This window comes from Alosa sapidissima, chromosome 13 (assembly GCF_018492685.1).
Source record: "Alosa sapidissima isolate fAloSap1 chromosome 13, fAloSap1.pri, whole genome shotgun sequence".
In the NCBI taxonomy this organism is placed as follows: domain Eukaryota; kingdom Metazoa; phylum Chordata; class Actinopteri; order Clupeiformes; family Clupeidae; genus Alosa; species Alosa sapidissima.
Genome location: NC_055969.1, coordinates 26,522,517 through 26,535,016, shown reverse-complemented (window position 1 = coordinate 26,535,016; position 12,500 = coordinate 26,522,517). Strand labels below are relative to the sequence as shown.

The 12,500-nt window shown below is 47.5% G+C and overlaps 1 protein-coding gene across 4 annotated transcripts in view; it reads right to left on the bottom strand.

The window, feature by feature from the left end:
- The window catches only part of dpysl2b (dihydropyrimidinase like 2b), a 34,131-nt gene that overhangs the window by 20,008 nt on the left and 1,623 nt on the right, over positions 1–12,500 (bottom strand). For 3 of the 4 annotated variants that reach the window (XM_042058356.1, XM_042058358.1, XM_042058357.1), the window contains exon 2: positions 12,218–12,500. This exon is cut by the window's right edge and continues 139 nt beyond it. In XM_042058356.1, the coding sequence (XP_041914290.1) occupies positions 12,218–12,481 (264 nt within the window). In that variant the 5' untranslated portion in view covers positions 12,482–12,500. Of the gene's footprint in view, positions 1–9,516; positions 9,846–12,217 lie in introns of those variants that run through there. The other variant, XM_042058359.1, reaches the window with a different exon arrangement.

Here is a 12,500-nt window from a genome sequence, read left to right as displayed (position 1 = left end):
CACATCTATACTCAGGCACTACCACATACGTATCGATACTCAGGCACTACCACATCCATACTCAGGCACTACCACATACATACTGAGACACTACCACATACATATCCATACTCAGACACGACCACATCCATACTCAGGCACTACCACATACGTATCCATACTCAGGCACTACCACATCCATACTCAGGCACTACCACATATATATCCATACTTAGGCACTACCACATACATATCCATACTGAGGCACAACCACATCCATACTCTTACTAACATACATGCTATCAAATGTGTCTTCACTAACACACTGTCATAATACATTCATACTCACACAGCCCATACTTATCCATATGGTACTTATCCATACATAAGGTCAACACTACGGTCATATACTGTATTTGGAATGTAAACAGATGCTGCCACATCTAAGTTGCTGTTTGTTGTTTATTTATCTAAAAAGGACAATGTACAAGAATGAATGTGTTAATGTATAAATAAGCCATGCAAATGTATCAAAGTTAGCCATATGAGCTAGTTTTCATCTACAGTTCCAATAGACATACTTGCCCAGACATACACATCCATACTTAAATGCCATCACATATGAGCTAGTTTTCATCTACATTTCCTATAGGCATACTTGCCCAGACATACACATCCATACTTAAATGCCATCACATATGAGCTAGATTTCATCTACAGTTCCTATAGGCATACTTAAATGCAATCACATATGAGCTAGTTTTCATCTACAGTTCCTATAGGCATACTTGCCAAGACATACACATCCATACTTAAATGCCATCACATACTTCCTCACACTCAGCCGCTGCCACAGGACGTCTCCATACTCAACTGCAGCCTGACAGAACGAGACAGTAACAGTCCCCTGCACATGGTCTCATGGGATGGTAACTGCATTTCATTTGCACGACGTCACACCACGGAGCAGATCTGCGCTGGCATCAGGAATGCACTGAAGTGGAACAACTGCCGAAGTGGGAACTATTCCGAGTGCGTCCCTCTCCCGAGATGACAACTGGGCCTAAGTAGACAGCCCTGCCCAGCCCAGCCCAGCCCCACTCCACCCTCATTCTGACCATCGCTCCAACACCAACTGCACTGCCGTCACGCTGTTGCACAATAGCCGATGACACAGCTCACTCAGTAGCCCTTCTCAATCTGCAGTTACTATCCCCCCTGTGACCAGATATGTCACTCTCACTATCCCCCCCTGTGAGTGAGACTATTCGCCAGATATATCACTCTCTCACTATCCCCCCTATGAGTGTGAATGACCAGATATATCACTTTCTCACTATCCCCCGTGAGTGAGACTATTGACCAGATATGTCACTCTCTCGCTATCCCCCGGTGAGTGTGACTATTGACCAGATATGTCACTCTCACTATCCCCCCTGTGAGTGAGACTATTGACCAGATATGTCACTCTCTCACTATCCCCACTGTAAGTGAGACTATTGACCAGATATGTCACTCTCTCACTATCCCCCCTGTGAGTGAGACTATTGACCAGATAAATCACTCTCTCACTATCCCCACTGTGAGTGAGACTATTGACCAGATATGTCACTCTCACTATTACCCCTGTGAGTGTGAATGACCAGATATGTCACTCTTTCACTATCCCCCCTGTGAGTGTGATATGTTAGTGTCTCTCTCTGTTCCTCCTGTGTCTGTGACTACAGACATGAGATATCAGTCCTGTGTCTGTGACTGTGAAATAAGATCTCAGGTTACATCCAACAATGTTTCAAAATGCGTTACCTTTGCTGCTCTTCTGCCCGGCAGCCTTACTGCTGCAGCAGGGGTTTAGAGTCCCTAAAATGGAGACATTTCACTTTGCAAACTCTTCCTGATACTGAGCGCACGGACATGCTCATCTGGACAGCTCATTTCCATCAGTGCTGCCGTGTGGACATACCTTCCATCTGGCCCATCCCATCCCTCCTGCATCGCAGCGCTACTTAGTCATTTCCTTGGCCTCTGGAGAGTATCACTGCAGTCCTGAGATATCCCCATTCAATCACAGCACTTATGTCTCCAACTACAGACCTGAGCTTCAGACTGTCTCTAGGCTGCCTGTGTCTAAGATTACATATGCACCTCTTAGTGTCTGCTATCCCTCCTGTTTCTATGACGACAGACCTAAACTCTTATTGTGTGCTGTGTCCATGGCGACAGATTTGAGATGTATTCACTGTGCTGCCAGCCTACAGACCTGATTCATCACGCCAAATGAACAGAAGCAGGGAGCCCTTGTAGGACTTGCAGGATATGCAAATAAACAATCATTACAATTACATGCTGAAAATTAATCACTGTGAAAGACATACACGCAAGCAAGCATGCATGCACGCACACACACACACCAGGCAAAGTGCCTCTAAGTGGTGAGGTGAACTCCTGCCCCTGCACTGCTCTGCTCTGGTGCTTGTTCTGGCCCAAAGCCAGGGCACCGAGGAGGCACTCACACACACACACACACACACACACTGAGGAGAATCCCGCAGGATGGAAACACAGCCTGGCCACACGCAAACAGGATGAGAACCTCATTGTTAAGGGCTGTGATTTGAATGGTGCTGCTGAGAGCTGAAATAGATGAGATGTGTGTGTGGTGTGTGTGTGTGTGTGTGTGTGTGTGTGTGTGTGTGTGTGTGTGTGTGTGTGTGTGTGTGTGTGGCATAATGCGAGGCATTTATCACCAATGAGGTAATGCATTGCTAGACTATGATCCTTACTCACTCCTGGCGGTGCAAAACATACAATGCTCTGTGTTAATTTAGCTGGAGACAGTGCGAGGGGGTTTTGATAATATGCCGTCGGAAAGCACAATGTCACCACTTTATTTTTGGTGAACAGCTTGCATTTCTCACTGTCTGAGGTGCCTGGGAAAATATCCAGTGAAGTGGAAACCGAGGATGGAGCCGGGAGGGGAAGATGAGAACCACGTGGAGAGGAGGAATGGACAGTGGCGCGCGCGCGGGAAGACGAGAGATGCTGATGAACGAGAAGCGGCTACAGCAAAGGCTACTGGGGAAAGGAAAAATAAAATCACTCAGAGGAGGAGGAAATCAGCACACACAATCTCTCAAATGCAGCTTCAAACGCAGCGCACAGAGGAGAGAAAGGGAGAGAAAGAAACAGACAAAGAGAGATGGAGAGAGTGAGAGGGAGTAAGACAGAGAGAGGAAGAGAGATGGAGAGAGAGAGAGAAAGTGACAGAGGGGGAGAGAGAAAGGGAGAGAGAGAGGGAGAGAGAGAGAAAGTGACAGAGGGGGAGAGTGAGAGAGCAAGAGGGAGTAAGACAGAGAGAGAGAGAAAGAAACAAACAGACAAAGAGAGATGGAGAGAGTGAGAGAGCAAGATGGAGTAAGACAGAGAGAGAGAGAGAGAGATGGAGAGAGAGAGAGAAAGTGACAGAGGGGGAGAGAGAAAGGGAGAGAGAGATAAAGTGACAGAGGGGGAGAGAGAGAGAGACACTGAGAAGACCCACAGCAGTCACTATGCTGAGGATGCAGATTCCAGCTCCCGCTGTAATGAAACCCCTACTCGTCACTACACTGACCTCTGATGGCTCAGCACTGGCCAGGCGTCTGGCAGGTAAACTGCTGAGCCATTTAGGGTGAATACAACGTCAGTCTCAAAGCCATGCGCTCCCAGGTGTCATCATGTCAGGTGAACTCATGTCAGGTAAACTGCTGAGAAATTTACAGTGAATACAAAGTCAGTCGGCGTCAAAGTCATATGGTGAAGGTGAGATAAATCTCTAAGCCATATAAGGGGAATATAGAGAGAATCTCCAATCCAAGTCATATAGGTGAATATACAGTGAAAATAAGGTAAAACACTAAGCCTTTTTTGAATAAGGTGGGTATATCATAAATGTCGGACCCATGACATGAGGAGAAGATCTAAGGATGATGTTTAAGCCATATAAGGTATGGGACAGCTGAGCTGGTGGAGTATTTGAAAGCAGATGCTCACTGAGGAAACGGCTGTGATGTTCTCCAGGGTCCTACATTGTCATAGTTGACAGGGAGACAAGGACCTCTGGCATGGCAGCCACTAGCACACAAGCATGCCCATACATACACACACACACACACACACACACACACACACACACACACACACACACACACACACACACACACACACAAACACACACACACACACAAACAAGCACACACGCACGCACACACACACCCATGCCTGCACACACACACAAACACACACACACACTGAGCACTCTGTTGGGCCCACAACAGAGCTAGATAAGACATCTCTGGCAGCTTCTTGATCTTCTTACAAAAAGCACCAACAGCACGCATGAGATGAGATGGAGCCTGATACAGATGCTAATGATGCTAATGCACTCACTGCACTGTACAACAGAGCAGAGCTGATGCTAATGCACTCACTGCACTGTACAACAGAGCAAAGCTGAGCTGCGCTGCCCATGTTCAGCTGAAGGATAACTGGCTTAAGGTTTTAGATTTGGGATTTACGACGCCTCACTGTGCACAGATCAGTGCTCTGGCTCTGGAGTTCTAGTTCTGGTTCTCCTCCCTCGGGCCAGAGAGGGGGGGGGGGGGGGGGTATGAATGGGATGAATGGGAGAACCCTGAAGAACAAAGTGGACAGAAATCCTGCGCTTGGCAGGCGACGCCGAGGGGGCGGCCGGCCTTTGTGTCCAACGTGAATGAGAGAGGCCGTGGGCAGAGGTGCATTCTGGGGTAACTGGGGAAGAGTGTGTCTGTGTGTGTGTGTGATGGTTTAGCTGGCCTAGTTGCTATGGTGACTATGAGTGTGAGCCAATACTATGTGTGGGTGTGTGAGACTTTGTGTACAGTATGTGTGTGTGTGTGTGTGTGTGTGTGTGTATCAGGCTGTACTGGAGCAGCGCGTACGGAGTGTGCATGTGTGTGTGTGTGTGTGTGGGTCTGTCTGTGTCTGAGCAGCGCGTACAGAGTGTGCATGTGCGTGTGTGTATGTGTGTGTGTGTGTGTGTGTGTGTGTGTGTACATGTGCACGTGTGTGTGTGTGTGTGTGTGTGTGTGTGTACACTATGTCCCAGACTGTCACCAGTATGCTGCAGTGGAGCAGAGGTCTGACTCAGCATTTTGAAAGGCGTGTCCCTGTTAAGATGGCCACTCCCTCTTACAGGGCATCTGGGAAACACACACACACACACACACACGCATGCAGGCACGCACGCACACACACACACACACACACACACACACACACACAAGCGCGCGCAAACACACGCACACACACAACACACACAAACACCCTCAAATCACCTACATTTTTAATGAGAGCTGGTGGTGGTGATGTCACTCGCACACACACACACACAAATACACACACACGTCTGCTCCTGCAGCTGATCTTCACCCAGCTGGATGTGAGCCACACCCATTCAGCGCCTGGCTCTGAGCCACGGGTCACCTGATTGGTTAAGGACTTACTTCCAGCTCATATCTGGGCCAACGCTGGGCCCAAGCTAGGCCACATCTCCCTGCATCTCACTCCAGATAAAAGCCTCAATCGGATTTGGAACCATGACACAGGGAAGAGTAGAATGGGGTTGTGCACTTCCTAACATCATTAACTGCCCACAGCCTTGACCCTCACTGGGCATGAGACATTCAGCTCATTTGCCAGTCAGGGGGCAAGTGGCTGGATGGTCTGGGGCAACTATGGGGCAAATCTGCCTCTGTCACCAACCTTGTGAATCCATTCCAAATCGGGACCGTACATGGGTCAGATCCGCACTAGACACGGGCCACATTAGCACCTGAACAACGCTAGACTGGGGCCAAACTGGGGCCAGAACCTGCTTCATCCTGTGGGTGTGTGTATGTGTGTGTGTGTGTGTGTGTGTGTGTGTGTGTGTGTGTGTGTGTGTGTGTTTGTGTGTGTGTGTGGGGGGGGGGGGAGGTGTTAAAGGTGTCTCAAGCTTTTAGGCTATACCCACCCTATTCTATTTTTGTTTGAATCGGAACACTTTTGTTACTTTTGCACTATCGGTCCACTTCAAAACTCTGGCTTTGCATTTTAATATGGACAGCGATGACTTTACTGGCCTTGCTGCCTTTGCTAGCAGCTGTAGTGCAAATTTGACCATGCTGACAAGCGTGTGAATGGGCAAGTGATTTATGCGAATGGTCATGCGATCGCTCTTTCAGGGTCCAGTGTACACAAGGCTCCGGAATTGCAAACGTACGTCTGGAAAGAGATCGAATTTGTTTTTAAAAATGTTTCCCCACAAAAAGTGGAATAGTGTAGATGTAACAGTAGATGTAACATCATCTAATCAGCTGCAGCTACAGAGCCACAGCAGAGCCGGTTCATTAGCCAAAACTAGCCTAGCAATCAGCCAACCGCCAGCACAAACAATCACTGGCATCAACCACCGCGTCTGCTCTGGCACACGCCTCAGGTTGTGTCTCGAGTGTGTGTACGTGTGTGTGTGTGTGTGTTCAGGAGTGTTTATGTGTGCGTGCGAGTGTTTGTATGTATGTGTTTGTGTGTGTGTGTGTGCGAGTGTTTGCATGTTTGTGTGTGTGCAGGAGGGTTTATATGTGCGTGCGAGTGTTTGCAAGTGTGTGTGTGTGTGTGTGGGTGTACAGGAGTGTTTGTGTGTGTGTATGTGTATGTGTATGTGTGTGTGGGAGTGCAGGAGTGGGGCACATACACAGCTGTGGTGGTGTTTGACATCTAGGACACTGTGAGTGTGTGTGTGTGTATCTGTGCATGTGTAGGCCACGCGGGTGTGCGTGCGTGCCTAAGGAGGTGCATGCGTGCCTGAGGAGGTGCAAGCGTGCCTGAGGAGGTGCATGCGTGTCTGAGGAGGTGCATGCGTGTCTGAGGAGGTGCATGCGTGTGGATGATTCTCTCTCAGACGCTGGTGCTGGAGCTGGTGTTGGTCTGAGGGACTCTCAGAGGCCTGGTGAGAAACGCTGCCCTGTTTCAGAGTCTCTGGGGGAGACCGGGACCAACATGCTACAGGTAATCTACACAGGATCAGGGGCAGACCCTCACTCACTCACTTACTCACACACTGTGTGTGTGTGTGTGTGTGTGTGTGTGTGTGTGTGTGTGCCTCTGTATTATCATACCCTGAAGTTATCTGTATGTACACATAGCCAGGATATATAAATATTAGCATTAGGCCCTGCGGCGCGTGAGGGGGAAATAAGTGGCCACGTGGGCAATACAAAAAAAAAAAGAATGAATGAACGAGGTACAGTTTCACATGAATGAATGAATCAATAGATAAATGAATGAATGGATGGATGGATGGATGAATGAATGAATGAATGAATGAATGAATGGATGGATGAGGTCACCTCCACTAGCTGGCGGCTGGTTGGGCAGCATCTTCAGCAGCACATGGCAACACAGGGTGTGGCTCTGAGCCTGCAGCGTCACTCAGCATCACTCATGTGCCTCTACATCCCTCTCTCACTCTCTCCATCTCTGCCTCTACATCCCCCTCTCTCTACCTCTTCATCCCTTTCTCTCTGCCTCTACATCCCTCTCTCTCTCTACCTCTTCATCCCTCTCTCTCTCTCTACCTCTTCATCCCTCTCTCTCTCTACCTCTACATCCCTCTCTCTCTCTCTTTTAATCTCCGCTCAGCATCACTTATGTGCATCTACATGCCTTTCTTTCTCTCTGACTCTTCACCCCCCTCTCTCTTGCTCTCTCTGCCTTCATATCTCTCTCTTTTTCTTATTCTCTCTGGCTTAATCTCTCTCTCTCTGCCTCTCTGTCCCTAGCCTGTTCTCTCTCTCTCTCTCTCTCTCTTACAGACATGTCTGTCAATTAAATGGAGAAACTTCAGAAACTGGAGCAAATGAGATGTAGAGGAGCTTAGGCATGCTCAGTAAGGCCACGCCATTGTGTGTGTGTGTGTGTAAGCCTGTATATATAGTACGTGTACATCTCTGTGTGTGTGTGTGTGTGTGTGTGTGTGTGTGTGTGTGTGTGTGTGTGTGTGTGTGTGAAGTGAGTTGGTGAGTGTGACAGACAGAGATAGAATATGTGTATGTAAATGTGTGTGTGTGTGTGTATGACTGTATTTGTGTGAACATATGTATCCAGTTGCTGGACATTCAGAGAGAGTGGGGCGGGGTCGGTGTGTGTGCGCGCGTGCGTGCGTGTGTGTGTGTGTGTGTGTGTGTGAGGGGGGCGACTACTGACTGAAGGCTCCAGATCTCCCCCGACTCTTGCGCTCTGCCAAATCCCACCTCAAAGCGCTCTCTTTGTAAGACACAAAAACGCATACCGCAAGCCAAGGATCTCTTTGTGTTTACGAACGAGGACACGAATTCACTTATCTACAATTTAGCCGACAACGTGTTTATTTGTGCGAGGCTTGCCGAGGCGTGTGATGAGTTTTCCCAATTCTCCTTGCAGTAAGCTAAACACGATGTGAGATGTGCAGCTGCATGCGGTACAGCTCAACAGCGGCGGGGTGGGACGCGGTCTACCCGAGGACACTCGAGAGAAAAGCCGGCTTCGTTGCGAAACTAAATTGCAAGAAATCAAATTGTCTCGACAAAAGGCAACGGAATTCCACTGCTATGAAGCGGTGCTTTATCCTACAAACGTCCCTAATCAGAGTCAGGACAGAGAACTGAGGAAGGAAACCGGCCCGCTGTTGCCCCTCCAGATCGCCTTTTTCCATTATCCTGTACGGCTCTCTATTCGCCATGATCACACACTGTCCCCTTGACTATTTTTCAGAAACTGTTGTGCCTATAACACACACACACACACACACACACATTAACCAGGGCTGGGGACCGGTTAAACAGCTCTAAAAAATAAAACCGCGAACCATTCTAACCCAAGTGGGCATCGTAAAGAAAAGCCCGAAGACGGCATTGCAACGGATGGGCGGATGCTGGAAATCCATTGCATTTGCTCCACCAGTTGGCGACCGTCGATAACCAACCAGCCCCTGTAACAAAAGAACGTCGCTGTTGCGCCTCTTACATTAGCCCGAGCGGACAACGTCCACATGCTTCACCGGCGTAATTTCCGAGGACACTGACAATATATTTTAAGGTAGCCTATAAGATTTCTAACCAGCTAATTAAGGTTCCGAAGACAATGTAGGCCTATCATTCACATGTGTAAACTGGAGCTCAAAACAAGGATACAGAATAAAGCACCGTTGCAGTAGCGTAGAGCGACAGGATTCCAGGTGACTTCGTATCTTAGTTCAAATGTATTCTTCTCTGCCCTGTGTGCATTTTGGAATACATAAAACTACAGCCCACGAGCCAGATACAGCTACGGGTCAATGTAAAACACGTCCTCAAGCTGGTGCAAACAGGTCTCTCTCCATGATAAGAGCAACTTGTCATTACAGTAGGCTACAATAAATCTCCACTACACTCTTGCCTTGAACTCAAAGAGCGTTTTCCATTTGTTTCCAAAAACAGAAGACGGAACATAATCCTGTAAACTCACGGTTATGCGGGGAATGTTCTTCTTGCCCTGATAGCCAGACATCTTCGCCGCTGTGTGTGTGTGCAACTGCTGCTGCTTTCACGGACCGCTATCAGCGAAAAGAGATGCGCAGGCTTGTAAAGGTCTAAGGCCGGAGGAGGATTGTGACAAGCTAAAAGACTAGCGCGGCTAAGGAACAAACCAAATTGGCGTGTGGAAGATTAAGCTAAAACTCAAAACAGTTCGGGAAGTAGCAGCAGCCGCACGTCACCAGTCTCCTCTCGCCTGTCTCTCCTATCTCTCTCCACCAATGCACCAAGTCCGCCCAGACAATCTCAGAGACTGAAGAGAAAGATTTCCAGAGCGGAGGCAGCGTGCATGCGCAGGGACCCGCCCTACTCCGGACCGCCCCTCCCCGTGTCCTCTTCTCTCTCCGGCTCAGGACGGAAAACGGGCAAAGACTACTCACCGATGAACTCTAAACACACTTTGGAAATCTTCCCCACGAGTAGTCACACGAGTGCAAAAGTATCAATGTATTAGATGAGTTTGAGTTTACACTTGTTTAGTCACAATGGACAGGCATATTCATAGATTGGTTAAAAAGGACAATGGGAAAGGAAATTAGACACAATATTAGAGGATGCATAATCAAGCCATGATTACACCGTCCACTGGTCAAGCACCATGACATTGTGTTCATCCATCAGTAGTCCTTTCCTGTGCTCATACTGCACCAAACCATGTCCTGTTATTGATCCATCTGGGTCTATCAGTGAGGAAGGGAAATATTGCAGTGGATTTCAATCACTACCACAGAGAGCAAGATTACTCCCTGGTTCTCTTCATTCTATCTTACCCACTGTGTGTGTGTGTGTGTGTGTGTGTGTGTGTGTGTGTGTGTGTGTGTGTGTGTGTGTGTGTGTGTGTGTGTGTGTGTGTGTGCATAATGTGTGTATGTGTGTGTTGGTGTGTGTAAATGCATAGAGCTTTCTAAGCCCAGAGGAAATGTGTGGCACCACCTCCATTTGGACAGGAAAGAGCCATGGAATAACCTTAGGGTGTTGTCCACTTAGGCTGGTGTGGGGTGTGTGTGTGTGTGTGTGTGTGTGTGCGTGTGATTGCAATAGCATCATGCCATCCCAACAGTGTATTGACGACAGAGAACTCAAACACTGATCCAAAAGACTCTGAATGCCACTTGTGATTAATGTTTCTTACATGCAATGTGTTCGGCAGAGAACATTTAAATACTTTTTTCTCTAACTCACTTTCTAACTCTTTCCCCTCCAATGTAACATTCTCTCCAGTGCTAATGATGCATAGAATGCCATTTAAACCAGTCAAAGATTTTTGGCAAGCAAATTACCTTAATCTAGAAACACAAGTAGAAGATGCACCGTGAGCTTGACAATCAGCTTAACCTCTTTTGCAAATGTGTGAATGACTGACATTCCATTCCATGGTGTCAGAGGAATGCCCTACAAACTAGGCTCTACTAATAAGGCCTGCACCCTAATTAGAGTCACCCCTATATCACCCCTATATTACCCCTATATTACCCTACTGCTGCTTCTATAGCATGCTGGCGAGTTGGGGTCCTGTTTGCCCTGTGGGGACTTATTTTCCAATAATGACCAGTATTCTATACATTATCCCTTACAGAATACAAAGCTGCTAGATAGATAGATACTTTATTGATCCCTAGGGGAAATTCAAGAATTTTTGCTGTCAAAGAAAGTGACATCACAGTATCTTGTGGTATGTAGGGGACTTTGTCATAACCCCAGCAGGCAAAGGACATCAACAAAAATGCCAATGGAACCTTTCTTTGAATATCAAAACAATGCTACTTCTTATTTCATGAGCTAACAAAAAATAATAATAATAAAAATAATTCCCAATAAGTCCAAGACTGCAAAATGTGAGCATTCAACAGTGTATACATTACAAATTTTTTTTAGCAACATAATAAAATGTACAAATTAATATTAGACAGGTGTGAACAATATCCTAATCTTAGCATAAATCCACATTCAAAAGCTCTTATTGCTGAAGCTGTAAAAGGCAACAGACAAAATATATCCCATCCATAATGCAACAGCAGTTATCCACCAAGCAGGATGTAGGCCTTGGACAGTCGCTGACCAGTGCAAAAACGCTGGTGATTTCACTGCTGCTTCTGCTGTATGCATGTGTGTGTGTGTGTGTGTGTGTGTGTGTGAGAGAGAGAGAGTGGGGTTGTGGGGTTATATGTGTCTGTGTGCATTTATGCATATTTCTCCCCAGCAGAGGAGGGTGCCCTGGGTCAATTAAAGGTCTATTAGGAAGGTGGAGAAGCCACTCTCCCCACCCACCCCTTCACTGCACCACCATACTAATGGTTCCCTCCAGCCTGGGTGGAGGAGGATGGATGAACTGTCACAGAGCACTAACATGCTCCTATCAGGCATGGGTGGGACTGGCCGCCTGATGAACACAGATACACTCAATGCATCCCATAATATTCCAGTAGCCACACAGGGGCGTGTATAGGGAACTAGACACATATATAGATAGATATATACATAGATAGATAATTAGATAGATAGATAGATAGATAGATATTACACTTTTTTTCTGTGCTACAAGTGAATGAACACAAAGACCATAATTAAACGGAAATGAAAAGCGTCTGTCAGAATGACAGTGTGACAATGTGGCTAATTCATCCTGCACTTGCCTTGTCGTGGATGTTCTGCAGCGCTTCCTTGCCGGTGGTGTGACGGATCTCAACTTTGGGTCGCGAGATATCTCCCTGCTTCTCAATCACCCGGCCGCCTGGTGTGACTGATCTACCGCTCGCAGACAGCGCATCGAAATCCAGGGTTTTGCTGTCACCCGAGCCCTCCACGGGGCAGAACATGCCACAGAATTTCTGTCGTGGCTTGGGGCTGCCCGAGCCCATGTTCTTGAAGAAAGCTGGTACATCCTCGGTAGCGGCCATTGTTGGGGAGACAAAAGTG